We start from the raw sequence: 27,921 nt of genomic DNA on the forward strand, positions 1-27,921 counted from the left end.
CCTTTCTTATAGAATTTCTTTCAGAAAACTGTGAGCAAGAAAGACAGGTTCAAAATAGAATGCTGCGCCGTTAAAAACCCGCGAAACAAATCCGAAAACATCCAATAAAATGTTAATTAACTCTGGGATATCTTGTGTGCGTATTATCTGTAACGTTCCGTTCGGATATTCATGCGTAACAAACAAAATAGAAGCCGTTTTGTTACATGTTTTTGTTTTGTTTTGTTGAATTTAAAAATATGATAATAATAAAAAAAAAATAGGGGAAGTACATGAAAAGTCCGTAGCGTACGTTCCCGCCGCAGGGTTTAGGAAAGGGAGGATAAATATAAAATTAGTGAAACAACTACATTCTGATAACTTTCCCGCTCCATATCCCAAACTAACTGTACGAACTGTGTCTGTGTAACTGTTAAACGCTTCACGATCGATTATATCATCGGTTAACAACCATTTTAATGCTACTAGGGTTATGTGTTGTCGGCTGCTGTTCTCTCGACTGTTGCTCTACACTTTAACTTGCTTAATCTATTAAGATAAGAATCACTTGTGGCCCGACACAGTGTTGCGCTTTGCTGCGTGTGTTTGTGTGTAAAAATGTTCCAACATTACAATGTTTTGCGCCCCATTGCAAACATCACAAAACTGCTTCCTGCAACCTAAATGCTAATGGCACGTTTTCTATTTTACATGAACAGTAGCAGCGCCTGAATGTATGCATGCTGTGCGCGCACGGGTTTTCTCTGCACGGACGTACCGTTTACGAAATGTGTCACACATGCTTTCTCTCCCCCAACCGTACGTTTACTCGCAAGGGCAACGACCGTGCATGGATTTTTTGGGCCAATTTTTCTTACATTTTAAAAAATGTGAACCCTTGCGAAAAATTCAGTTTGCACACCTCTTCGCCGGAGGGTGCGTATGTAGTGCCTGCTCTGCACTGATAAACGACCCCTTTTTTTAACGCGTTATTTTTGCTCAATAATCTTATCCTTTCGATTCCATCCCTAATTTTGTTTTTTTTTTTTGCACAGAAAAAAAGGCAGGGCGTTCTACTTTTTGGGGGTGAAAACTGCAAAATAATCACATAAAACGGGTCCGGGACAGGGTGTTGCGTTCGGCGTCCCGTATAAATGAGTTCGCCAGTTACAGTATCTGACGAATTTGTGAGCGTAGTTGTTCCCATTCATCGTGTATGTTCCGCGATTAGGCGAGTTATACGATTTGCTTCTGTATCGAAATAAATTTAACGTTTTTTCTCTCTCTCTCTTAAGCTGTGTCCCGTTGCTCCCAGGAATCATGCACGCATCTGATTATTGGCCAGCAATCTACAAAAAAGGGGTTGAAACATTTCGATTTTAGAATCATTTCGTAATCGAACTCAACACAATACACTCTGTTAAGAAGGAACAATACTCACAACCAACAAATTACCACTCTTTGCCCGTGTGATGCTGGGCTGCGGACCCGTCTGTATTTCGATGACGCCAGTCTTGCCTCTGACTAGGTTGTGGGACAGTCTGAAAAACGAACAGGGAGACGGTTATGAAAGAAAAAAACAACCGAAGACTACCGCGCTACTATATAACGTACGATCCCGTATCGACGATGTTGACGATGCTACGGTTCTTGGTAACGTCCAGTATCCAGATGCAACACTCGATGATGTCCGGAATGTCCAGTATAAGATCGCCCTTGTCCTTCTTCAGCTCGAGCGGAATCCGGATCAGCATAATACCATCCCGCTCGTTCGTGATGCAGAAATCGATCTTGTCCAGCGGTAGCCGGTGCTTCTGCTTGTACGTTTTCCCATCGAGCAGATACACTGCCTTGTTCGATAGGAGGAAGAAACGTTCGCGAGGTTTGTAGCCTCGACGATCGTACTTAACGACCGGGGTGGAGTACTGGAAGGAAAGAAAAAAAGATTAGCTTAAGATCAGCAACAGGAAGCTCATATCAGTAAGGAAAAACCTACATGCAATTTTTCGCCATTCATTTGCGTGACGGTAAAGTTGGAGATTTGTGTAGCGTGCTGTTTCGCGATGCGATCATCCACAAACCACGGTCCAACGCTTTCCGGGTAGTTGCGCTTGTGGTTCTTGAACACCGATTCCGAGAGGACCTTCAGATCGAGCTGACGCTTCTTTTCCGCATTCAGCCCCACCCGGTAGCAGCGGGCCAGATGTAGTTTGTGCATCTTGCGCAACAGCGTCGACGCCTCCTGGCAGTGCTTCGGTGCCGCTATCCAGGTATGGCTCATGAACGATGTCGGCAGGCTTTTCGCTAGCTTCGTCAACCAGTGGCGCTTGGTGAGTTGGATGAACGATCGATTACACTCGTTCGGTTCATCGTGCCGCGTGATGAAGCCCTTGATGAAGAAGCGTATCTTAGAGGCCGCATCTCGACGTCTTTTCAGCTCCTGAATAGCTAGATAGCGCCGAATGTACGTCTGGCCCACGATGATCTTGGCGCGAATGGCAAGATACGCACGCCGCTGCCGGCGACCCTTCCAGCGGGCCTGTATGATCGACGCTAGGTAGTGTTTCTTTGCCTGGAACGCATCCTCCGTGTCGAAGAGCGTTTTCGGGAAGCGAATGAAAATCTTCGTCTTGCCCATCCGATAGTCATCCTTCTCGTATCCCAGCTCATTCGCCAGTATCTGCACACCATCCTTCGCTTGTCCATGGTAATGTGGCCACGTTTCCCGGCTAAGGCACTTGTACCGCTGTAGGAACAGTTCGTACGTACGGCGATAAGCAAACCCAGCTCGCCTCACACGCAGATTCTCCATCAAACCAAGATATTTGACCTGATGCCGCACCAGCTCCACATCGAACTGTCCGTGCGTTTGCAGATCGTTCGGCTTAATGCACCGTATGTACGAGGGTTCCTTGCACATCAGAATGTCCATCAAATTGTTGAGCGAATTTTTAAACTGCGTCACGGCCGTCTCCGGGCGCCGCTTGCTTCCAATGTCCGACGCGGGGAAACAGCTCTTAATAATTCCGTTGCTGCACTCGGCCATCGCTTCCTTCAAATCGCGGAACAGCAAATCATTGTTCTTGTCCAGAAAACCGTGCACACTGTAGGTCACGTCACCGGCATAATGCACCAGCCGGAACTCGTCGCGACCCATCGTTTTCTGCACGGTCGTCGATGCCCGGCTGTGACAGATGTAGTGCGGATGCGATCCTAAGTTGTCGTTCATCTTCGTGAGGAAGCTCAGATCGGTTGGATCGCCCGGCCGCAGACACTCCTCGTCCATTAGTGCAATAATACCCTTGTGCTTCTCTTCGATCAGGTTGCAAATGACCTTGTTGTCGAAGTACTCTACCGGCACCCACTCGATGCCTTCGCGCAAGTATTCCTCCTGCTCTTGCTTCAGCGTAAGCTCAATGAACAGCTGCTGGAGCTTCTCGTTGCAGAAGTTGATGCAGAACTGCTCGAAGCTGTTCTTCTTGAATATCTCGAACCCGTAGATGTCCAGTATGCCCATCACACTATTCTTCTTGGGCAGATCGGCCGCATGCAGTGAGGTGTTGATGCGTGACACCAGCCAGGTGAAGAGACGATCGTACACCGCCTTTGCGAGTGCGTCACGGGCATAAATTGCGAGATCTCGGTTCAGCGGACTCGTCACTATTTCTCCACGAGCCTCGATCGTACGGTGCGTGAATGCGTTCGTTAGCTGCTCCTCGTTGCATCCCAGCAGCTGAAAGAACGGAAGAACCACCATTAATAAGTCTCAGCTTAGTCGCACGCAGGACAAACTATCAAGTTATAGGTACATTGAGTTATGGAAGTCATAAATGGTATTTTAAGAAACCGTAGAAATCGTCATTTATCCCACCTTTGCAATCGCCGTCACTGATTCTGGCTTGAGGATCTTGGCCTTGCCTTCCTCCTCCGTGAAACCAACGTTCCCCATATGCAGTATGGCCGCCACAATGTCAAGAATCTGTCGCTGTTCCTGATCCACAATCTCGATCACTGTCATCGCTTTCTGTACGATGCGGAAGTTGTCCGCATCGCGTATATTCGGCACATTACCATTAGCCTTTGGGGAAAGATACAGGAAGACAAATTAGTGACCTTTCTAGCTGTACTCGCCCGTCCACGCCATCTTACCCCATCGCTTAGATAGTAGAACGTATCCAGATTTCGCTTCAGATGCAACTCTCGCAACAGATTATCGTCCGCTCCGGCCAGCAGTTGATAGAAGATGTGAAAATTCCTTTCACCCCCACTCTGATGTATTACGCGCGATTTCTCCAACAGATAGTTCAAGATGTTACCACCCTCGGGTACACCGGCAAAATCGAACTGCACATCCATGTACTTGCCAAACCGGGACGAGTTATCGTTACGGTTCGTTTTCGCATTGCCGAACGCTTCCAGCACGGGATTGCTCTGCAGCAGCTTATCCTTGACACCCTCGACATTGTGCGTGTGCCCGGTGGCGGCCGCTATGAACTGTAGCACCTTTTTCGATGCTTCCGTCTTTCCTGAGCCACTTTCGCCCGAGATTAAAATACACTGGCCTCGGTTCTCTTCCGTCAGCGAGCGGTACGCGTTGTCGCTCAGCGCAAACCTGTCGACGGAGAAGATCGTTGGTGAGTTTATTTTTGCAACGCACAACCTTCGCCGTGACGCCGTGCAGTCTAGCGATGAAAAGGAAGCTATTTTTCGGGTAGGTTCGTTGACACTTACACATGTGGCGGGGCCTCGAAAAAGTGTCGCTTCCGGTACTCTTTGACGTCACTCTCGGTGTAGATCGATAGCTCCTTGTACGGGTTTACCGATATCAGGACATGGCCAATATAGGTCTACAAGGGGAAAATATAATTAAAAGCAAAAAAAAATTACAAAAAAATAAAAAAAAGCAGAGCAGTGCTTGACGTTGGTACGCCATTTGGCAAACCCTTCTACATTGTAACGCGGTAATTCGATCGCATTCGGATTGGACCAAAGTTAAACTGAGGTCGTCGTTCGTTACTAACTTCCATCAAATCTGTCAAGCCTTCGTTAGCACACAGTAGCAGCTAAAGGATTAAAGTATCGTATTTCGATCGAGGGTTTGTCCCTCTTACCGTTGTCCAGTTCGCATTCGCATGAGGGTATGCGAAGTCTCTTCGGAAGGTAATCGATACCACTCAATACGAATCGCCCGTTGACGAGGTAGCATGATTTATGATGGCGTCGAGCGTGTATCTGCGGGATTATCTTTGATGCCGGGGAATTTAGTCCGGTAGGTTCCAATTGCAATACTCACATAGATAAGGTTCTCCTGAAACCGTTTCCGCAGGTTGTCGATGAACGCATCCTCACTTTGATAGTCCTCCAGTAGCACCTGATCCTGCAGGCCTACCCGATCGCGATCGTGTAGTCCGCGCTCCATCTCGGTTCCTTTCCACCGTTCGCAGTTTAGTGTTCTGGGAGGGAGGGATAAGTGTCAAAAGCAGAAGGAAGTTAGCAATGAGAGACACTTCTTTGGTTTATCCTACAATCTGTAAAGGAGGAACAACACCACACACTAAGTCAATCGATCTCGATTGCCACTAATAAACGATGACTAGCGGAGTAATCAGACAACCGTATCGGGTCCACAATGTAGCCGATCTTGAATCGATTATGTCACCCGCTGTCGGCATTATAAGGGACCTGTTGGGACACCGTTATCGGTATGGTTGTAGCACGCAGAGTGTCATTTGATCACGCGCTATTCTTATCGGTTTGGGTTGGAAGGTGTTCAATGGGCACTTGAAATGGTTTGATGATTTTTTTTGTGCTTGTCGATAACGTAGGTGGGACAAAATGCCATCCAATTCAGGTCGTTTTGAGTATGTTTTTGCTAGCAGTAAGTATCAAACTGCCTGAAGAATGTCGCACTAATGAGATTGAGTTACAGCCACTAATACCGTGGTTCATGTTGGAAAAAGGTGAGTCCTACAGGTTTTCTTTCTACCAGACAAATGAGTTTTATAATTCTAATGGACGATGGTACAATAAATCAACTCTCCGGGTGTAGTTGGTTAATTGCACACTATTCCACATATTGCATGACTTGGGGATTGGGTGGCTAACCCAATCCACAAATGCGCCTTACGGGCAATAAATCTAACCAAAACCATCCGATGGTCATATTCCAGATGGTGCCAGTACGCTGCACGCTATCTTCCTGCGCACTATTTTGACAACAAAAAGCCCCCTCTCAATAGCTTTCTCGCTCCGTAGGTCGATCCCACAGGACCCAAAACCGACATAAAAAAGCGCAATAAACCCCAGGAACGATTGTTACTCTGAACGGTAATTACTAATAGCAAATCAGAAAGGCTCATTTTTCATACTCCAAACACAACTCAAGTTGAGACACTTTAACTAGGCATAATGATGATCTTACACCATGCTTTTTTTCTCGTTGGATCACTGTGGTTTTGTTGACGATCACAGCACGTGATTAGCACGTTCACTTAATTCACTCTTGTTAATACGCTGATTATGTTGACTGTATCATCACTCTAGTAACGATCGCAACACAATAAGCAACACTTCTTACGGTTTCTATAGCAAACAATCAGCGCAGCATCCAGCAGGACCCCGACTGCCAGCGCTTGTTTGGGCGGAATTGTCAGCTATTCGAGACAAGGCGCTCTGTACGTGCGTGTGTGTGTGTGTAAAAGAAGATGACTTAAAAAAGAAGTACATCATCCTCGTTGCTTAGTGCTGTCATAATGGAGTGCTGTTTGCTTCCAAGTGCGCCCCATCTTCCTGTACGTAGTGTTCGTGTGATAGTCGGAAGGGTTTGCTGAGGCTTGTTTACGGATCGGAAATCGTACAGAAATGTTGGAATTTCATTATCAGACAAGGGTCAGAATTAACGTATGCCTGCTAATTGGTGAGTTATACCATGAGTCTTGGTAAAGGTACTACGGCGCTTTTGGGATGAAAACAGATGATAGATAGTAAATATTCGTTTTTAACCTTTAGTCATTTATCTGGATTAACATCCAGAGAGATCTCATTTACATGCAATACTGAGCCGGAGGCGTAAATCTGATCTGATCACACTCATACCAACCAGCACTGTGATAAGAGACCACCTTGTTTCCCATAATTATACACTTCCTTTTGTAGCAACCAGGCAAGGTGCATCATTGCGTGCGTGTCTGAGATCTGTTCCATCCGATGCGTGCAATGCATTTTATCGGCTACGAAGCCTCCGGTCAGGTGTGTTCGACAAACGAGGCGCATCTAATAGTTTTCCGGAGCAATCGCCGTTGCAGCAATCCCAGTGCATCTTTTCTCACCCTCTCTCGAGAGCTTGGCGGATACAGCAAAACAACAACATTAAAGCGATTCCACAGACACCTCCCTTTACGATGCCGGCGCTAAATGCTGGCGATCACTGGCGATGCGCTTCTCCAAAAGGTTTCCCTTTCGCGTGCAATGAAACGCATCCCAACATTGCACCTTTAAGTTAAGTCGTTAACTGGATAGCTGCATTCGTCAAGAGTGAGAGTGACCTTGGAAGAAACTGGTGAAGTTGTGAAGATCAACGAAAGGGAAGATTGCTGATCAGAGATCATTATCCGGGAGATCACTGCCTTCCCGTACGAGACATGAATTCTTATCACACAAATAGACGTCCCGATAAGATGCAACGTGATACGATTGGTCACGTTAACGTCTGACTGTTTTTTTTTTTTGCACCCCCAATTAAAGAAGTCCTCATTCGTCCGATACCACTTATGTCTGTCCGTAGTTGAACCGTCCCCAAACAAAATCGATTGCGACGGTACTCATCTACAGTTCCGTGATTGGAGCTCTCGATACTAAATTTGCGATCATAAATAATTGTTTTACGATGAGGTTACTCTGGGACGGGGAAAAGTATGATTGGACGTGTGTTGGAAGAATTGTGGTTCTGTACGTGTGTCGCAAAGACGGTACGGACACCACGATCTACAATAAACAAGACAATTTTATGGTAGAGTCGTGGAGGCAATCCACTTTTGAACTAAGTCATTCACCAGTACGTAAATATCCTTGAAAGGGTTCAAATTGCGTTCGTTTCTTCAACCGTTGCAGTTTACAGTGCTGTTGCTTCAAATAAAGCTAAATAACAAAGCTTTCCGGTTCGTAAACGATAAGGAACTTAAATAAGTTTTTATGATTTTACGACAAGTTTCCAGCATGTTTGCATAATTGCATACAGGCTGTGCTCTAAAAAACTGGGCGATTTTTTGCTAAAACGAGCAACAACCTCATTTTGAAGGTTGTCACCATGATGGAGCTTTATTTTCGAATTGTTTTCGCTACTCCATATTTCAATTGGCCAGGTTTACACGGCCATATCAGGTTGTTTAACATCGTTAATCTATACTCTACGAAAAGAAAACAGATAAGACAACCTAAAACTGCTCCCCACAGAGAGAGAGCGTGTCTCATAATACCTCTGTCGCCTGTTATACACGCATTAACAACTGAATATTGCGCGCGATACACGGCGCTGCTAGTCTGTCGAATGTGAGGGTGCTGCTATCATCATCACTGAGCCTTGTGCAACCGGGCGCGTTACAGAAATGGGTGCTAAAATCAATCACCAGGATTAGAAAACGAACATGATAGGAACGCTTTGGATAGCTCTCAAGAGTTTTGCCGCCCAGTAGAAGTATTCGCTACAACAGCCGCGAATGTGCACTCTGCAACACCATCGTCGAAACGATTGATAATTATCAGCGCGAGAAAATGGGGACGATAAAGGTTTGCGATACTGCACTCGAGCATTGTTCGTGGTTTTGTGTGTTGCGATTTTGAACCTTCATCGTTTTTTTGCTGGATTCATTAGGCATATCGTAAAGACAAGAAAACCGAAATCTCTTAAAGTACCTTTCGGCCATCGGCCCATATCGGTGTGTTTGCATTTGTGACGCATGAAAACTGATATGATAATGAATTTGCGGCGAATAAAGAGAACCGCCCAAATGCATCATCCGGTTCTCCATCGGCAGGTGTTAAGACTAATCGCTAGGTATTAAAGGCACACTCATGAGATCCTAACAAGCTTCAACCTGTCTCAAAGTTCTTAGTACGATTGCGGAGAACTCTAACCCAAATGGGGGAACTCAAGGTGTGTCCACGGAATTTATGATGTCAGTTATGTCAGCGTAAAGATAGATGGCAAGTTTTGCAAAGCGGTTATTATATTTACACTGTACTCTCGCCCACACGCATACACAAATTCACGCTTTAAATAAAGTGACTCATCGTGGTGGAAAGGCTCAATGGGATGACCAAACACGGTTGCGAATTTGCATATCAGCGTAAAACCACTCACTCACTTGTACGTACGAACCGGTTAGCTTCTTTATTGCATCCACAAAACCCATATCCACACGAATCGATACACTGTTAGTCATCAATTTTTTTTTGCAATATATCAACGTAAGTCCTTTAGAAGGCAACAGGGACTACAGCGGAATGTCTGCGTCCTTCAAACGACGACAAATATGATGCGTCATCTGTTTGGAGTGTTTCGTTTTAAATCGTTTCTTCTCCATTTGATATCGTATTAAACGAAAACTGCAAACACATTTCCTGCTCTGGCATCAGATTACGACACGCGTGTTGGTTGCTCAAACAACTATCTGGCCGTGGTATTTTATCTTGGTGATACTATTTGCATTCCAAGTTGGGTGGTACACTGGGAATCACTATTTTCACTTAGCGGAACTCACTATCGCTTAAACTCACCTTGACGCTCACGGAAGTGGAGGAGAACCTTTGAGAGTGAGGGATTCTTGGCGAGATATTCCTAAGAAATTCTCGATACGAACACCACAGCACTATTTACACTAACCGAAGACAAAAATCAATCCCACCGTACAGTATGACAAGCCGAACCGACGATTGCTGCAGTCAGTTATCGATTGATTCGACTATCTTGGTCCACGGAAAAGGGTTCCCTCCCCATCCTCGACACTGGCATGGGGCCGCCGGGACAATCTTATCAGTTGTGCGCACTTTATCGGGTGTAACAACCAGGCACTTTGGTTATCGCCGTAACTGTGGCGCGCGCGGTGTATCGAATGTCCACACACCGCTTGGTGGTGGTTGGAGGACTTACAGATTTCACACGTTCTTTCTCGAGTGCGAGGCTCTTGAGTAAGGAGCTTCAACCACGTCAGCCAGCGTCATTTACTTGAAGATGCTATTTGCACGCAACGATCGATTGCAATTTCGCTAGAGCACTCCAAGGGTGCTTCATCTTATTGGGAAACTCGTATTTAAGGCGAGCAAAACTTCCGCCATATTGTTCGGGGTGCAAGTACCAGAAGAGAAATGTTTGTGACATTCGGCGTCATAAAACGTAGCTATCTGGGGTTTTTTTTTTGGTATCAGTGTGGAGCACCCCTTTGAGCACCCACGCCCTCCGCAAAAGCCCCCCTGCAGGGTAGTTATCTTATTAGAGCCTGGATGCCATTACACCTGGTGAACCATAAACGCGTTCACCATATACACACACCACATGGAACTATAACGTATGGTATGTTGTTGTGTTATGACTCGTGTACCTTAGGAAATTGTCATAAACACATTCCTTCTCTTGTCGTGTCCTCGTCCTACTCCTCTACAAGCTTGAGGTTCTACCAATATGTCGGGGGAAGTAATGCAAACATTTTATCGATCACCAGCTGCTCCCGTTGTTTAGGTGGCTGCCGTTTCATTTTAATTTACACCAGCCGCCCAACCGGCTAGAAAATGCCAAATATGCCATCAATTTCGTGTTTCTTGTTTTCCCTATCTTTACACGAACGAAAATTCAAGTGTACCCAACCAACCAACCAACCAAAATGGTGTTAAAACGAAAAATAAAAGCCCGGCAAAAGAATGAACCGTAATTAAACGGTGCGCGGAAATAAAACTCCTATGCCGCGCGTTGCACGCGTAGTATATGCGGCTAAATTAAGTTTTTTCTCTACGCATTTCCCACACACAACAGCATGATGGGTAGGCAACGGAAAACGGAAAAAGGAAATAAACAACAACAACAACAAAAAAGTTCCATACCGTCGTCTGCATCGATCGTCCGGTAGAAGAAAGCAAATATAAAAAAAAAAATCATCCCGTACTTTTGCTCCAAAGTCGAACGCGTTACGGTTACGATCGTGTCCACATGGTATTCGCGCGAGTGCCCACCTAAATGAGCAACAAAAGTGAGTGACTGCCAGTCGGGATGTGCCAACACATTGGCGCGAAATTTGTTTATTTTGATTTTCTTTTGATAGTATACAACGTTTATGGTATTTTGCAGCCTGCTGGAAGAGGCTGAGCAGAAATCAAGCTGCCCGGGAAATTAGACCGGACGGTAGACTTTTTGGATGGAAGATCGGCGATCGTTTTTACGATTGATTTATTTGAATTTTATAATTTTTTTAGAGAAGAAAAAGGAAATGTTTACACATTGACAGCAACGTGGAAGTTTTAAATAAATCATAATAAACCAGCACAAAAATTGATCACCCATTATTTGCTTACATTTAGCAGCGATGATCATAAACGTTTCCCTCTGTAAAATATGCTCTGCAGAAGGTTTTTTTTTTTAAAGCAGACATTTTATGGCCCCGCCGGTGTCTCGATGACACGGATCGCCCTAAAGAAAATATTTTATTTTTATCAATAACGAAACGTCGATCAACCGATCAACTTCCACGCACGAAACACGCGCTACAGGAAGTGAGAAAATGGGACGTGTCGATATTTTTGTAAACACCGGCATGACAGGCCGACAGGCCGGTGTTCATCGGAGGCCAAAAAGGCCAAACGTTGAGTTCACTCACAGCAAAAAAAATGGAGGAAAAATGTACTCAATCTTACACACAAGCCAAAAAAAATAGTCTGTGCACAATAATTACCAAACAAACACACACTTAGCCTGGTTTTTTGCTTTCTTGTGAACAGCCCGGGTGTAAAATTGATGTTTTAATTAATGAAAACGTTGACACAATCGTCTACTTAATTCCGCCTTACCGTTCATACTGTTGTTAAAAGAAAACAATGCTATCGCCCTAGTATACTGTCGGTCTTCCTCAGACTCAAAACGGTCCCAGAAGGGTTTTTTAATGAGCTGCCGAAATATCTAAACCATTAACCTATAAAATGAAAGTCACCGAAACTGACCAGGAAGAGGCCCAGCACAGTCTCTCGAGTGTTTCGAGAAGGTGAATCAGTGCGGTCCGGTATTTAACCTTAATGTAAACGAGCAACAGATGCTCCTAATGACTGCCGTTGACGAGCGAGAGAACGGGCTGCAGGTATTATGTTGTAATTCTGATTTGTTCGTTAGTTCCCTAGAGAAGATTTCCTGCCCGAATTATCCAAAGTTTGACTGCTTGCGCTTGAAGGCCTCTCATCAACTGTCACCGTACGGTTTCGTGTATGGAGGTGTTGATAGACGACTTGAGTTATGAGTCGTCCAATTTCCGGTTCCACCAGCGAGCGCAAGTACTCTGGAGGCATGAGCTACTGCTTGGCCCGCATCCCACACAACGCTACAAAAGTAAACCCAGCAAACAATATCAGTCCGGGTTTGAGGAGATGCGCTTTCTAAAAATACTTCTTCCAACAACTGCACGCGCCCATCTAACTACTCCCGTGTGTGTGTGTGACGAATGTTGGGAACGACACACGCGTGCGTTGGAGGCGTTTTGGCTAGAAGTTGTTACTTTGCGTAAACCCTCTCCACCAGTCCGCGCGTCCACGATGTGTATTGCTGCTGTTGGTTTTATGTCGGTCCATTTGCGGACAGCTCTAAAATTATTTCCCAACCGAGGAATGGCACGGTCGGTGAAGGAAGAATGCAACGTCTGGGAAGATGGGGAACTTTCCAAGGAGAGGGATCGTCCGCCATACTCCCAACTCAAGCGTTGTAGCAATATTATTTTACGGGATCAAACCGTTCTGTCACCATCGTTTGCCTTCAACTCCGATCGAACGTTCGTGGTGGTGAAGGTTACGGATCTCGAACAGCAATAAATGTATTCGCTAGTGTGCTGGACATCTCCAGCCTGTCAAAAATAGAAACTGCAGAAAGAGATCTCTCACAAGACACTGCCAGTCGGGGGACCTTCGAATCGTGCGGACGCCGGTCATTGCACGATCGCGATCGTTAAGTGCGGGGTTAAGTATACGCTGCTTCACGGCTGCTCCGGAACCGACTAATTGCAAGGGGGGATACGATAAATCAGCGCACGTTTCAAGAACGACCCCATCCGAACGGACACGCCATTGCGGCTCAAGTGTCCTACAGAATTCTGGCTCTTCATTAGACTCTGCTCATCGTGCGAGGTTCCCGACAAACACAAAAACCAAAAGCAATATCGGGATGAAATTGAGATGGGTTTGTAGCTTGGCAGACTCTCTTCCTTCGGCATGCCACTTGAATGATAAATGCAAACTTTATTGCCCAAAGGCGTAGATGCTTGAGGTAGGGTACGGTTTGCATCCAAGCGAAACACCGTCAGACAAGGCAAGGAAAAATGTCGATTAAACGAAGTGGACAGGTGTTAATTTAAAGGTATTTAAACAACTATACACATTAGACGCATTTCACACAGCTGTCACTGTTGATTACGTTTGCGTGATGTCGTGCGAATGATCATCTCTCTTTATTGATCACTTTATGCGTCTGATATCGGCACGCACTGTAACGACATCTCTAGCCCGGTTGCTTATATTCTTAAACGTCTTGAAACCCATCTAATTACGAACACTTGTCACGCTAGGTAGGATTTGCTGCCCTCCTAACAAAAACAAACCCCATCATTAGTTAGCAGAAAACCAACGCCACCAGCAAACGATTATTTTTACCCTTTGCTTAAGCCAACCAAACGATTACTGGAACAAAGCACGCCTGCAGGGACAGAGCATGACGGGATATGCTTGCCCAACCAAAAAAAAAAAAGCAATTTAGTTCTTCGCGCTGAGCATCAGTGATGGTTGTTTAAGAGTTTTTCTTCTCTTACCGATGAAACAATATTGCTACCATCGTTGAGCGCGTGCAGACGGCAAACTTAAAACAGTTGTGTGACTTAAGTAGAGCTGTGTACCAACCCAGGCAGGGGTAGGTACTCCCTCTCTTACGCGTCATTTCTTTGCATCTACAGCCTGACGTAATTCTGGGCGTAGCACCAACGTGGACATTAGGACATTAGATCAAAGTCTCGCAAGTCTGGTGGCCTAATTTAGTTTTGCAACGGACATTAACCATGGCTGGCGACTTCCAAGAAGCGCCTACGTAAGACGGGAAGGTAAGCTGTCCAATACAAAACTGTGCGAAATAATATGCAACCAATTATTCTGGGTTGCAATATAAATTTCACATCTAATATGGCTTGGGTGAAGCGCTGCACGACCTTACATGGGATTGGTAGTGGTCTTTACACCCTTTAATTTTCTACCCATTATGCCTCTCGATGAGCGCTCCGGTTGAGATGAGCTGTGTTTATATGATACTGCCCGGGTTAGCTGGATTAGATCATAATCCACTCCAAAGATCACCCACGATCGGTCCATAATAAGCTTCAAATAGGCATGCAAAATGGAAAACTTACTCCCCGCTGTCTCACACGCTAAAGATACCAGGTAGTTTTGCATTTGCATATAATGGATTAAACAGTCCCTCCCGAGACCATCTCGTGTGCAATGGCGGTAAATTATACAGGTTAACGACGTAAGTGCGGTACGTTTGACAGAAATCGCAAACATACAGGAAGTAAATCGGGGAGATGACTTACAATCTTCGCAAAGGGAAACAGAACCCAAGATCACGTGCAGAGATAAGCGTACTTCTCAGATCGTACATCATAGTCCACCCAGATCGAGTCGGTGTGTCGGATGTGTGTTTGCATGGGTGGAACTGTACCGCCTTGAGGCTCTTGATTTTTCGAATCAAGCTCCCGTTCCGGAACGAGCCCCTGCTAAATGGGTCCTTGTCGTTGTTCCGGGCCGCTTTTGTATATTATTTGTGTTTTTGGGATCACCTTTCTTTCCAGCCAGTGGACAAACCGGGAGGGTGTCGTCTTGCTTCACGCTACACGACTGTGTGTGTGTTAGGAAGGGAAGCAGTTCAAGTTCTCTGCACACTAAATGGTGCCCCTCTGGCAGGGCACTACACGAAAATGGAGATGGATGTAAGTTGGAAATCTGATACCCCGAAAGGTGGAGCCACCGAAATTTTTGTATGTCTCAGCGATAAGTGTGCCGCCTCGAGCAAAATGTCGAATTGTTTCCAATTTCCAAGCTAGTTCTGAAAGTTTGGCTACTGAAGATACTTCGTAGAGCACGATTGGTTGAACTCTGTGAGTACAGTACAGTAGCAAAAACACACAAAACCTCGGGTACTCTAGTTTTATGAAGTGTCTGAGTTCGTGCCCAGTTCAAGGCATTACTTTGAACTATCGCAATGTCGTGGAGCATGAGTTATGATGTGCGGCATGGAGCATGAGCCTCCAGCGCACGAAGAAGCTGATCTTGTCGTGCTTTTGTTTTCTGTGTATAGCCACAGGTAACATCGGCACGTTCCGCCATGTCTAGCGCGCGTGGAGTAATGACAATGTTTTCATGTTTATCTGATTTTTGTTTGCCTTAGTTTTTATGAAGTTTCTGTGACACGTAATGCACGAACGGGAATGGTTTTGTCAGACGGCGTGAACTACAATGTGTCAAGCGTATGACCTAGTAGATATATCAGTTCCCTCCATCCGTGCTATAATGAATGTCATGAAACTGAACCTTCTTGCCACAGCGGATGGCTTAAGGGGCTTGGTGAATTTCTCTTCCTACTAGAGTTTCTTCTAGAGATACGAAATGACGAAGTTTGTTAGTTCATTTTCTTGACTTTTCTAGACTTGTGGATATCACGTAGTAGTATAGTCAGTCCTCGCTACGAGAGAACGATCGTAGCGGATGGGATTTGAACTCCGTTCCTGCTAGCGTCGTGTCTCCGTTTCTGAGGCGTCTTTTTGTCGCCTCGCCATCGGAAGACGCTACCTCCCCGAAGTTGTCAGTTATAGCTAGATAATATTTTGGACTAATACTATCAACTGGCGTACCCGATGACTCATGAGCACATCAGCAAAGTAAGATCAACTGTCATGTTTCGAAAAACTTGTCACCCGATGGTGTGGATTGATTGCCTCTCTACCCTTACAACATATGAGCAACAGCAGCAGCGAACTGGTTTTGAGGATTAATGAACCAACGAAGGGTATGATGTATCGGGCATCATCCGTTTAGTGACTCACGTTGTTTGTATCCATTAAGATTATTCCTTGCCTACAAGAATGGCTTGTCGTCCGAAACTTAAACAAAACAAAATGAATCATTTCGAAGATCTCCGACCACATGTGGGAGCGCTGTTGCACCACGTTTTGGACATTCAAGCGATCTCTTCCCTTTTACAATCTTACCCAGCTCGTCAACACACACAATGTATTTGGGTCAACCGATCATCGATGCGTACCGAGACGGACGGATCCGTTGCAGTTGTCCAAACAATAATGCAGGAACGATTGTTTTGAATGCAGTGCGATGATTTATTTGCAGTGCACAAGGGGTGAGGTGAAGTCTACAAAACTGATCAGATCGCAGCGAGGAATAGACTCGGAGGGACTAAGCAGCTTTGAGCAGGCGCGAGTTGTGAATGTAAATAAGATTGTGGTACTCTTGCATTCCCGAAGGTTCCCCCCGAAGAGGAATAGATCGCTTCGATGGTGGGCACACGCGCGTTTGTCTTGTCTGGGCTCGTCCACTACTGCTACTGTCTGTGTCCTACACCTCGTGGTATAATTTATCATATTGGTGGACCTGATGAAAGTTGCTCGATCGCATCATTGTTGTGCTTGGGGTTGGTGTGGTGAGTGTTTATTGTTTTGCTTGTTGCTCAATCAGTACGCTACATAACAAGCGTTTGTGTGTTTTCATGCTTTAGTTAACGATTCGTGGACGTATTTGGGTAGCTGCTAATAGCCGAAGATCTTCGATCAATCAATCAAACACTCAACGAGGCATCAGCTTCTACCATCCAACGCAAGCTAATGGAAGTTGCGGAAGAAATAGATGGGCAATTAGCTGCGCTTATTACTTATCCACATGTATCGACGACTTGACAGGTTTGACATGATACGCATCGACATGTCCGGGAACGAATCGTGTCATTGCAAAAATATAAAATCCGCCTGTATCGCTTCTCGGCTAAGAATGAGGTCATGCTGCGCAGACAGGCTGCTCTTTCTCTGTAAGTTATTCCACGTTCCTTGGCGATCGTTGGGCGATCAATATAGGGTAAGGTTATAAATGCATCACCACACTGAATCGTTGTTGTACGCGGTTTGTTTACAAAACATCTGCAGAATCGTTCACAACGAGCGGTGGAGCACCGATGACTAGTCCTCCAAAGAACCTCCCGAAATTGGCCTTTGTCTGACTCGCAACCAAGAAGAAGGATCCTGTATTCTATACCCTTGGTTGATGTTAAGGTCTTCGGTTGTTGAGAAAGTCCTCCCCCAAAGTGAAAGCCCATCGATGCGACGCACGCTGCATATCTATTTGGACAACGAATTTTCTGCACAAACTGGAACGGCGCTGGACGGCACTTTTCGCTTTTCGCCGCATTGTTCCGTACGTCGGTTTGCTTTCCTTTGTGAGCCTTTTTTTCTCGAGGTGGGCTCCGCTCCGATCGGACGACCATGACGACGATGCGTGTGCAACCTGGCGCGAAACGGTGTACACACGGCGTCTGTCATCTCAAAGTTGACGTTGACGCGGAATTTTAAGTGCTCCGCTGATGAAATCGCTTGGTGAAAGTGACCGCGGATCTTGTGGAGCGGATGATCGGGTCACGTCGGCGATTTAAAAATTCAACATGTCAATTTCGACAATGTTTTAGTTTTCAAGTGCACAAGTGGTCGACCGAAAAGGAGCATTATAACTGGAGCAGTGGACAGCGAGCGCGTTGAGATTTAGCAAACAGAAAGTTTGCGAAATACACTTTCGAGGACCCGGCTCGTACTCGAGTGTCTGTTTGAGCATGCTGTTGATGCAAAAAAAAAAAGCGTAGCGCCATCGTTGCTATCTTCAATATTTGCAATGAGCAATGAAAACAGTTTAGTTTGGTTTGGTACCGTGGAGAAGCAGTCTCTCCCGCTGACTCTTGAAAGGTTACGGGGAACTCTAATTCGCTTCGCAATTACCGAACTTCGCTCGATCAGCAATTACTGATTTCCATGCCGAAGGTTACAAACCGTTCAGTAATAATCATCTCCTTTCCATTATAAAACCGTTACGCAATGTGCGAAATTGACCAGGACCAGCGTTCCAGTGTAGTTTGCAGCTAAAGTTGTGGCCTATCGGGCGCACCCCTTTCTGTGCAAAATCTCCCCTGTAGCGGTTGCTAAAATCCTTCAACTCTGGAAAAAAAACAACGCGTAGCAATTCCATCGAAGCGACCACGGGGGTAAAGAAATTAATCTTTCTTTCGCTGACCGGTCCGAGTACGTCGCCGTAAACCGTAAACTATGCTAAAGGTTCTTGGGCGCCAGCGGTAGGAAATAAATGGTGTTCGGTGTCACGATTGGCAAATCGCGCTTCCGCCTTAGGTTCCAAGCGCCGAGCTCAAGGAGGAAGATTCAAGGTCGAGACGCGAGAGACAGTGTGCGGACTGACCGTAATAGGGGCTATAAAAAAAAAGACCACGAATAGGGTAGGGAGGGAGTCCGGGAGTGTTGTCATCGTCCGTGACTGTGTAGACGCGTGCAAACGGCGGATGAAAACAAGAAAATCCATAAACCGATTGGAGAGTGTCCGAAATGAACCCTTGCTTGTGCGTTGAAGAAATCAGTACAGATTTCAGATTAGTTAAACACACTTTAAGGCATTAACACATTAGCCCGGAGTTATTCAAAATACTGTGCTAAATACCAACTGTTTGATGGAAAATTTATAAGATCCAGGATCGTCCAGATGAGTCAACGAAGTCTCAAAAAATTCTTGAGGAATTAAAAATCAAACTATCCAATTTAATTGCATACATCCAGGTGCTATGCCCTCAAAATACTGTTTGTAGAAAAAGTTCAAAAGCACTACATCCCGTCCATTTGGCGCCCCATACTCATCTTAAGGGTTGACGGTATAAAAATGAAACAGCATACCAAAAACACGTCAAACCCCAGAAAAAATTGCCAATGCAAGTTTCATCTTGCAAGGGCAGCGTGCCAAAAGTGCCAAACCGCGAAACACAGAGCGACAGAGAGAGCGATAATTTTCTGGTGAAGTAATAAAACGGTGCCTTGTGGTAATGATGAGGCAAAGGTTGACTCAGAAGCAAAGCTGTTCACTGCACAAGAAGTATCGGGAGTGGCGGATGACTCATGATCGCCCTGCATGCAAGAGAAAATGATGAAATTCTGTAGTCAAAAACTCCAATTCAGCTTCACTGTTAAATACACATCCGCGAAAGATTGGTTAGACCTTCGCAATCGTCGAAGGACTCACTGTAGAGAGTGTATGCACTGAGCACCCACCTGAAGGTATAAGATCGAAGATCAACACAACCAAGAAGAGGTTTTATTTTTTGGTGGATGCTTAAAGAGTACAGTACAAGACCCACAAACCAATGGCGTCGTTCTTGATCGTTCGACAATTTATTGCTTTCCAAAACCTACGAAGCCTTGGCTCGCAGAAGAAAATAGGACCCCCCCTTAAAATCGAGGTGATCTTTCGCTCAGCATGCACTCACTCGCTCTAAAACAGCACGGGGCCTACCGAATTTGATGAAATGCACAACATTTGATGCAATCATAGTCGCGTGTGCTTTCGATGTTTATAGCCCTCTAGTCAGATTTACTTTTCCGATCCTGCCAGCATGGATCTGACGTCACAAAGCGGGGAAAAAAACTCGATTAACTTTGATTTTTCCCCGTTCATCTCTTATCGTTTTAAACCTGTAGTCAGCATAGATAAACGACACTATAAAGCACTTCAGTAAGGCCTGTCCCGAGACTCAAATGACTACTAGCAGGGGGGAAAACCTGCTCTTCACACCACGAGCTTCACAACCTCCAGCGGTACGAGTTACCCATCATATTGTCTCGGAGACTTTAAAAGAAACCCTTTTTGATGAATTTATGCTTTTAGGGCAGATTGTTTCTCTTTTTGCTGGCTGTGCTACTCGAAACCCACAGACGAATAAAAAGCTAGGTCATTTTTCAGCACAAATTTGGGACACAGTGGACGATCACGAAATGCTTTCAATTTGTGTTGGCCTAATCGTGCGAGAGCGACCGATTTATTTTCCTGTTCACTCTCAACCCTTTTTGTTCCCGTGATTTATTCCGAAATGGATTGCGTAAGGCGCGTTAAAGAATGGGGAGCAAAAACCTGCAAGCAACAGATTGATCGTCACACCTATAGGTATGTAAACGCTCCTATTTGCGCTCTTTGTTGCCATATCTAACTGCTTCTGATCGCGGTAAACGAAGCAGTCCAGTATGCTGGTCTACAAATGCTCCAAATTCCACCAGCCCGTGCGTAAGAAAGAGCTTCAATTAAATTTGGAATTTAATCTAACACACGTGTTAGGTTCGATCTTCTCCGCAGTCACGTAGATCGCGTTGATGATAAATGAAGGAGAAGAGAGCTTACACTGCAGGTGCTTGGATTTGATTAAGCTCGATCGTCTTTAATTTTTTGGAGAAGAAAATAGATCACCATTAAGATACTACTAAGAACCACCATTAATGGAGGAGAATTGAATTAGCTGGAGTAAATTATATTGGTTGTACGATTAATGACAATGAAAGACGATCAAATGAGACTCATCTTCTAGTCCACAAACCTAAGATATTACGTAAACGAACCTCTCTACTTTCATGCCACAAAACAATTAGCTCTGAACAGTAGGGACAGAGAAACCCGGCAGTACTCCGAACTGTACAACTCCCATTAAACGACATCTGCATCAGGTTAGTCCATCTGGCGTTGGAGAGACGATGGACTGTGTCTTGCTGGTGGAACGTAATGATCATCTGCTGCGAACCCTTCGCAATCAACTCCAAACGTGCTCATCGGACCACAGGCAAGAATCGTACCGAGCGCCCTAGCTGACCACCCGGCTGGTTTGGTTGGTCTGGCACAGCTTCACTTCGTGCATCTTTTGACCAACCGACGCACAATTACACGCTGCTCTACTTACACTCTACACACAGTTGCAAATTTCCTTACCATTAAGAGGTAACAGCGGAACCCTTTTCTTACCTTCATCGTGCAAAGGTTCGCAAAATTTGTCCGTCGGCTTTGCAGCTTTGGTGCGCAGGAGAAGGGGAAAACACGTTTATATAGGTGCACTTCTGTAGGCACTTCTCCTTGGGATATTGTTACGTCTCTTCATGTAACTTCCTTGGCAAAACAGGTTTCGCTGGATGTCTTCGACGTATATTTTTACTTCTGCTTCTTCTCTCACCTTTCCCGAAACTGCCGTTCCAGACCTAGCTAGGTGGCGCGTGTGCTTGGATCTGCAGTTTTCGCACGAGGGCCATAGCACTGCTAGGCATCCGAGGAGTTCGAATCACAAGGGGTGTATGTGATGGTGGTAAGCATGTTTTGAAGTTTTGCTGATCATTCGATCTCTTACTGGGTACACTTGAGCGGAGTGCTCACTACAATTAGTGTTAAGAGCCAAGTGTCCGAGACTCTTGTGCGAGACAGTTTTTGACTTTGTTCTAAGCTTGAGAGAGCATTATAACTTGGGCATAGGAATGCCTACGGTAATTGGCAAGCTTTTAAGGCACAACTTTGTAAAGATTTCTTTCCTTTTCTTCACCATCTTTTGAGGTGCCTAATGCTTGATATCTGAGGTTTAGGAATGCATAAAAAATTGCAGAAATATCTCTCTGCCAACGCTTCCCACTTAGGTTTGCCTTTTTTTGTCTTATAGCATCTCTCCTCATCAACTTCTTGTGGCGCCTTGTTCTGACCCAATACAAAAAAAAAAACCCCGGTAGCAGCCGTATCGACCATAGACCAGCAATTACTTCGATGTGTGTTCTTAGCATCTTTCTTCATGCATCTGAGACCCGATGCCCGTTTGTTGCCGCCGCGCAGTTCCACGAGCAATTCCCAGTGAGCATTATCACACGTCGATCGAAAGGAAAACACCAACAAGAGTGACCACAACACCCGAAGAGTGAGCTGGAAAAACGGTACTACACATCTCTAAAAAAATGAAGTAACACATCTGTGTGTGTGTGTGTATGTACGAAAAGTTTGGTTTGCGTTTTATGACCGCAAAGATACCGGGAATAAAAAGGGAAATTCACTGAGCTTTTTTTCTTGTTTCTTTGCCATTTACTTGCTTCATTCAAGCTTTTTTTCGGGGAGGCTTGGGGTGGCTTCGGTTCGCTTCGCGCATTCTTCGTCGGTTGAACCTTGTGATGCTTGCCTCGCCTGATATGGTGTTAGTGTTCCTATCTGTGTGTTTGTGTGGTTATGTTCCGAATCCAAGATTTTTTTTTCTCGACTCGCAATTCGGACTTTCCTGATGCTTGGTAAAGAATCTGCGATTTTGGATTCATTTACCTGGGTAGAGCTGGAAACTACAGTTTCAGCAGCAGCTTTTTAGGTATTGCAACATAGGCCAGAAACGAAATTCCCGAAGGCCGAAAGCCCAACAAGGGAAATGACCGATTGTACGCAAAGATGAAGCATGGGCATGAAAAACACGGTTTTCCATTCGATACTGGCAGAGAAAAAGGAAACGGTTCGGGGCTAAGATTTGGTGTGAAATTCTTGATGGTATGCCTGCTGTAAGCGGTTTGAGATGTGGGAACGATAGTTTTACAGGTGGCGAAGAATTACAAGGGATTTTGGTGCGAACCTTACACCATGTTGGGAAATGTTGCATCATGGAGAGCATCATAGATGAGAATTTGACCAGAGATTTGTACTTTTCTTTAGGGGAACCTGGGAAGTTCTAATCAAAATTATAGCAAAGTTGCTATAAATAAGTGTAGTGGAGGAATTTTACTTTGTGGCGCTATTCCTTTAAAATCTTAATACGCAATCTACTTACCGTTGTTGTTTGACGATGGGCAATAAGCACTACGATCTTTGCTTCCGCTACACATCCAAGCAACTATGAGTGTGTGAGGTACACGAAATTGGCCACACCAGACAAAAAAAATGCACTTCCTGAATCTTGGCCACCGGATAGAACAGCTTCCTATCCAATGGTTTCTGGAACAGGTTTTCCACCCGAAAAAGAACCAAAACCCATACACACACACTGCCAAACACTCGTACTACACCACAAATTTTCACGCCTTCCACACACTAGCCACTCTTCCCAATCGAATCAAAAGCACCGTGCGCGTATTGTACGCTCGGACTCTTCCTGTCGAAAATGAAGCAAAAAAAAGCACCATAAAGAGCCCGAATAGGTTTTCCTTCTTCACTATCATTTGCTTCACATCGGTTGGCTCTTCATACACGCACACACACACACTCCATATCGAAGCCATATCGTTCGTTTGCCCAAACCAAATCCCCGTAAAGCTCATTTCCCGTTTTTCTTGTTTGGTGATCGATTTTTAAGGTACGATGAATGGACAAGGTACGAAGCGTTAACTAGAACTACGCGTAATTAACACGTAAATTGACCAGAAAAAAATGTGTGACTAGTGTACGGATTATGTCCATGAGTCTAAGAATCGGTAGGGTCAGAAGTTAAAACGATCGGTCGAATTTGGTCATTTTTTCCTGCGTTGAAGTTGCATATGGGTTTATGCCTGGATAGTTTGACATGGAGGTGATCACCTTGCTTGAACTTTGCCCTACAGGTACAAATACACGCCTTCAGACACAGTCTTTGATGACGTCATGGTAGCCTAGTGGTAGCGACGTTAGTAGTATATAGGAAGGGAGTCGGGTTCTAATCTCATCCACACTTTAAGCCATCAAAACTCCAGAAAAATTAAAAAAAAAAAAACAGAAATTGCTTGCTGCAAGAACTTTGAGTTCTTTTGATAGCACATCGATCATAGTCGAAATTTCTTTTGAAATTTTTATAAAGATACTTGTAGAGAAAGAGACAGGTATCTTCAGGTAATTCCTTTTAATTATAGTCTGTGAAAATCGTATTAAAGAAATTAATTGTTTCGCGCTCCATTGCATGATAGGAATGTGCAAAGATGTGCAAGGTGTAACTAAAGCTTTGCATTTGAATGACAACGTACACGGCAGCACCTTGGAAAATAAAAACGAAAAAATCAAATCAAATGGTCAAATTTCGAATTTAAACTAATCCACAAGCGAGTAAGCAACAATCACACGAACAAACCTCCCCTGTCTGGTCTGGCGGGTTGTGTTTTGTTTTTCCACAATTTTCTTTATAGCCATATATTGAAGCTCAGCTTATCAGGCCAGCCGCATCACACGCACCCAATGTCCGATCGGCCCGGGAAATAGCTTCACGAAAACGCGAACCGTTAATCCTCTTCCTTGCACCACATCACGTTGATGGGCAAGCATTGTTTTCTTTTACAACTATACAGCACCACACTCCGAAGAAAGTAAAACTGGCTAGTAAAAGCAACATATGTATCACTAAAACGAAATACACCTTCAATTCTAACTAATTTTTTGTAATATTTTTCTTTAATTCACAGCACAGCATTAAATGTGAATGCAAGGACACTTTGGAGGGTATAAATCAAACAACAAAAACATCATCGGCAACAGTAAAACCCATCCTCATCACAACGCACTTCGAAGGCACACTTTTGCTCCGGGGGAAGCCCTTGCGAACGGATACTGTTTCGTTCACCGCTGACTGTAAAATACTGAGCGGGAGAGTACGATCGCGCCTTGGTTGGAGTTCGGAAAAAGGTGTTTGGACGGTGTTGGATTGCGTGTGCCGGCTAAATTCGGTGGGGCTGAACTGTTTTTCGGGAGCGCGAGAGTGGGCCATTTTTTTCCATAGTTGCGGTTTATTATTATTTTAACAATTTATTTTTAATTCGGTTGTTAGAAATACACATTTTTAACAAACCATATTCTTTTATTTTTTATCGTTTTAGCTAATTTAATTATTTTTTTTTGAGATATCAATATAATGTAACGTTTGTTATACATATTATCTTGGGATGATTCGTCTATCTCAATCCTGTGAAGGGGTATGAGGTGGGGCACATCATCATCATCATCTTTATTTAAATTGTAAACCTTTACACGATTTAAAAATTTTGAATTTGACATTTTCCAACGAAAAATTTAAATTTACTCTTACATAGCTAGTACCATTTTAGCAGAATAAGCTCTTTTTGTAATACAAAAATATTACACTGAATTTTTTGGCACATGATCATGTAACATGTAAAGATTAATGGTTATCTTTACCACGTATCCTGATGCAATGCCCATAGTGTATGTTACATTTGCAAGAGAATCGACTTACCATTCGCTCTCTTGCTCTCAAAACATGTACGGCGTTGCCATGCCTACCGCGCTGATCATCGCACATTCTACCTCGCTCGCTGTGTGTTTCTTTTGGGTGGAGTTTTCCTCCCCTAAAGAGAAAACCACATGAATGCGCATAATGTAAAACGTGCGAGAGTGATCCGCATTGGAGCATAAGTTTGATTAGACAAAGTTAATTTTTGAAGAACGTAAGTACTGAGGGAGTTATCGATTAATTTGGGACACAATTAATTGAAACGCTAAGAGGTGTTTCATGTTTTGAAGCTTTTAAAAATAAAGTCAACAGACATATCATTGAATGTGAGATTCAAAAGCTAGAGCTCAGTCGGTCTTCACTTTCTTTCAGCTCATTCGTGGGCGGTTTTTGTGCGACCATCGTGACGCAGTTCAAGCTTTTAAATCAATGCATTTTCGTGCATTTTTGATCTCGAAAAGCGTTGTTTGGCGAATTGAGCAGCGTGTTCCATGTCGTTTCATTATCATTTACAGGCGTAATTTTTCTTCGACATTATTGTTGGTTGACTTTTTTTCTGTTTGTTCACGCCCGTCCAATGCTGAAATGTCTCCAAAGTCCGTCACAAGCCGTTGAATCGTTGGCGACACCGCTGTTGGACTGTGTAGGTATGTTTTTCTTCGGAAAATTTTCACTATTTTAACTTTTGGTGGAAAATTTTGAGGTCAACGCATGAATATGCGATGAGTGTACAAGTTTAGTTGGTGAGTAATTTTCGCAGGTCTAGACGGTCATGTGTGATACGAATGGATTCGCAAGATGACTTTAGGAATAGATTTATCCCCACATCAGGCAATCGGCTACACAGGTAGTAAAACCGATTTTAATTGCTTTTTTCCGGTTCTAGAAATCCAATTGATTTGACATTGGTTTTATATGAGCAAATTACATCTATTACTTTCAAATCACATGTAATACCTCCAATCACATCTAATCTATTATCTTATTCTTATCTATTATTAGTTTTCAATTTATTAATATTCCAATATGGCATGTTTATTGTCCAAAAATTATACTGTAACGGTTTTTATTCAAATAAAAACACCTTTAACTTTTTACTTAGTTGTAGTAAAATTCTGAAACAAAATAATGATATACCCGCGGTGCACAGTTCAATAAACTGTTTGAAGCATTTTGTTGTCAAAATTTTGTTCAAGCATTTATACAATTATTTTTTAAGTTTTTGCTGTTGTCGGCAAAAACATGTCAATTTTGAAGATCCATAAGTTTTACATTGCTTCGAATTGAGGCAGTATATTAAATTTAAGAGTGGAACGGTGGACAACGACGCCGGTTTTCAAACGGCAGGACCGGGGTTCTAATCCCTTCCGAACCTTCCCCCCGTAGTGAGGACTGACTAACCAATTACGTGTATCGGCAGTCTAGTAAGCCATTTGATGGCCGGCGTGACCTTACAGGCCATTAAACCAAGAAGAAGAAGATTTAATTTAATAGAAATAAGAACAAGTAACTAAACATTCACCACAATATTGTATTGATTCTGGATAATTTATTAAAAAAAAGTTGTAAGCCTTCAAAGTTGCTGGTTGCCCGTGTAGCTCGGTTCCCTAGAATATGAAGTTTTTCTAGTTACCCGGGACAGGGTTGAAGCTTAATTTTTGTTTTTTTCAATTTCCTCTTCTATCTTTTCGTAATTAATCAGAAAGTTTATTCGTATACCTTGGAATGCAGCTTCATAGCTTTTTGTCGGCTAATAATTTTTGGGGACTTTTGTATGATTAAATGATATCTTTCTGATCCTTTTAAAGGCTACTTCACATTTATACATGAACCAGCTCTAGGATCATCATTTTCTTTCTTTTTTATGTACGATTAGTAGTCCTAGAGTAACGAAATTTTTGTTTTTTTTGTATTCTCCCAATTATTTAAAGTTTTCTATTCATTAGAATTTGTCTCACATTTTTCTGAAAGTTTCTGAAGCAAGTTTGAATTCGTGATTTCAAAACGTTTGATGAAAAGCATGTTTGCATTTTGAAATTCATTCACCAGAAAAAAAGAATTATTGTTTAGAACTATGCATTTTCAAAAGCAAACAAAAGCATTGTAAATGCATGCGTCAATACCATTGTGATGCACCAGCATAACAGCATATAAAAAAAAACATAACAGCTGCACCCGAACAGATGACTCAGTCAGGGATGCTCAATCGAACTGTCAAAGTTGATTTCGTTGTGTTGTGTATCTGTCATAAGCTGACCTCGGAAGTAGCAGATTTCTTTATTTTGCGTAGTTTTTTTCGTACGTACGAAACAGTTCCTTGTGCTGTGTGCTAATTCCCTGATCTTAAGGGCTAAAATACAAACTTCAGCTCAATACAATCCATCCCGTTGGGCAAAGCTCAACCGGTTGGAGGACAC

At 43.9% G+C, this 27,921-nt stretch overlaps 1 protein-coding gene across 1 annotated transcript; it reads right to left on the minus strand.

The window, feature by feature from the left end:
• Positions 1 to 1,274: 1,274 nt before the first annotated feature.
• LOC126567834 (unconventional myosin IC) lies at positions 1,275 to 23,185 on the minus strand. Its single transcript, XM_050224148.1, has 9 exons — positions 23,126 to 23,185; positions 5,273 to 5,432; positions 4,711 to 4,826; positions 4,129 to 4,591; positions 3,851 to 4,057; positions 1,976 to 3,712; positions 1,594 to 1,904; positions 1,421 to 1,520; positions 1,275 to 1,328 (listed from the first exon to the last, which is right to left on the minus strand). The coding sequence occupies exons 2-9, from the start codon at positions 5,396 to 5,398 to the stop codon at positions 1,314 to 1,316; spliced, it is 3,075 nt and encodes a 1,024-aa protein (XP_050080105.1). The 5' UTR covers positions 5,399 to 5,432; positions 23,126 to 23,185; the 3' UTR covers positions 1,275 to 1,313.
• Positions 23,186 to 27,921: the final 4,736 nt, after the last annotated feature.

The sequence above is a fragment of the Anopheles maculipalpis genome, chromosome 2RL (genome assembly GCF_943734695.1).
Source record: "Anopheles maculipalpis chromosome 2RL, idAnoMacuDA_375_x, whole genome shotgun sequence".
Lineage (NCBI taxonomy): Eukaryota > Metazoa > Arthropoda > Insecta > Diptera > Culicidae > Anopheles > Anopheles maculipalpis.

Coding starts and splice junctions, on each gene's coding strand:
- LOC126567834 (XM_050224148.1), bottom strand. CDS start 5,398: ATGGAGCGCGGACTACACGATCGCGATCGGGTAGGCCTGCAGGATCAG. Junction 4,592..4,710: donor TTCGAGGCCCCGCCACATGT/GTAAGTGTCAAC, acceptor CTCCGTCGACAG/GTTTGCGCTGAGCGACAACG. Junction 1,521..1,593: donor AACATCGTCGATACGGGATC/GTACGTTATATA, acceptor TTCGTTTTTCAG/ACTGTCCCACAACCTAGTCA.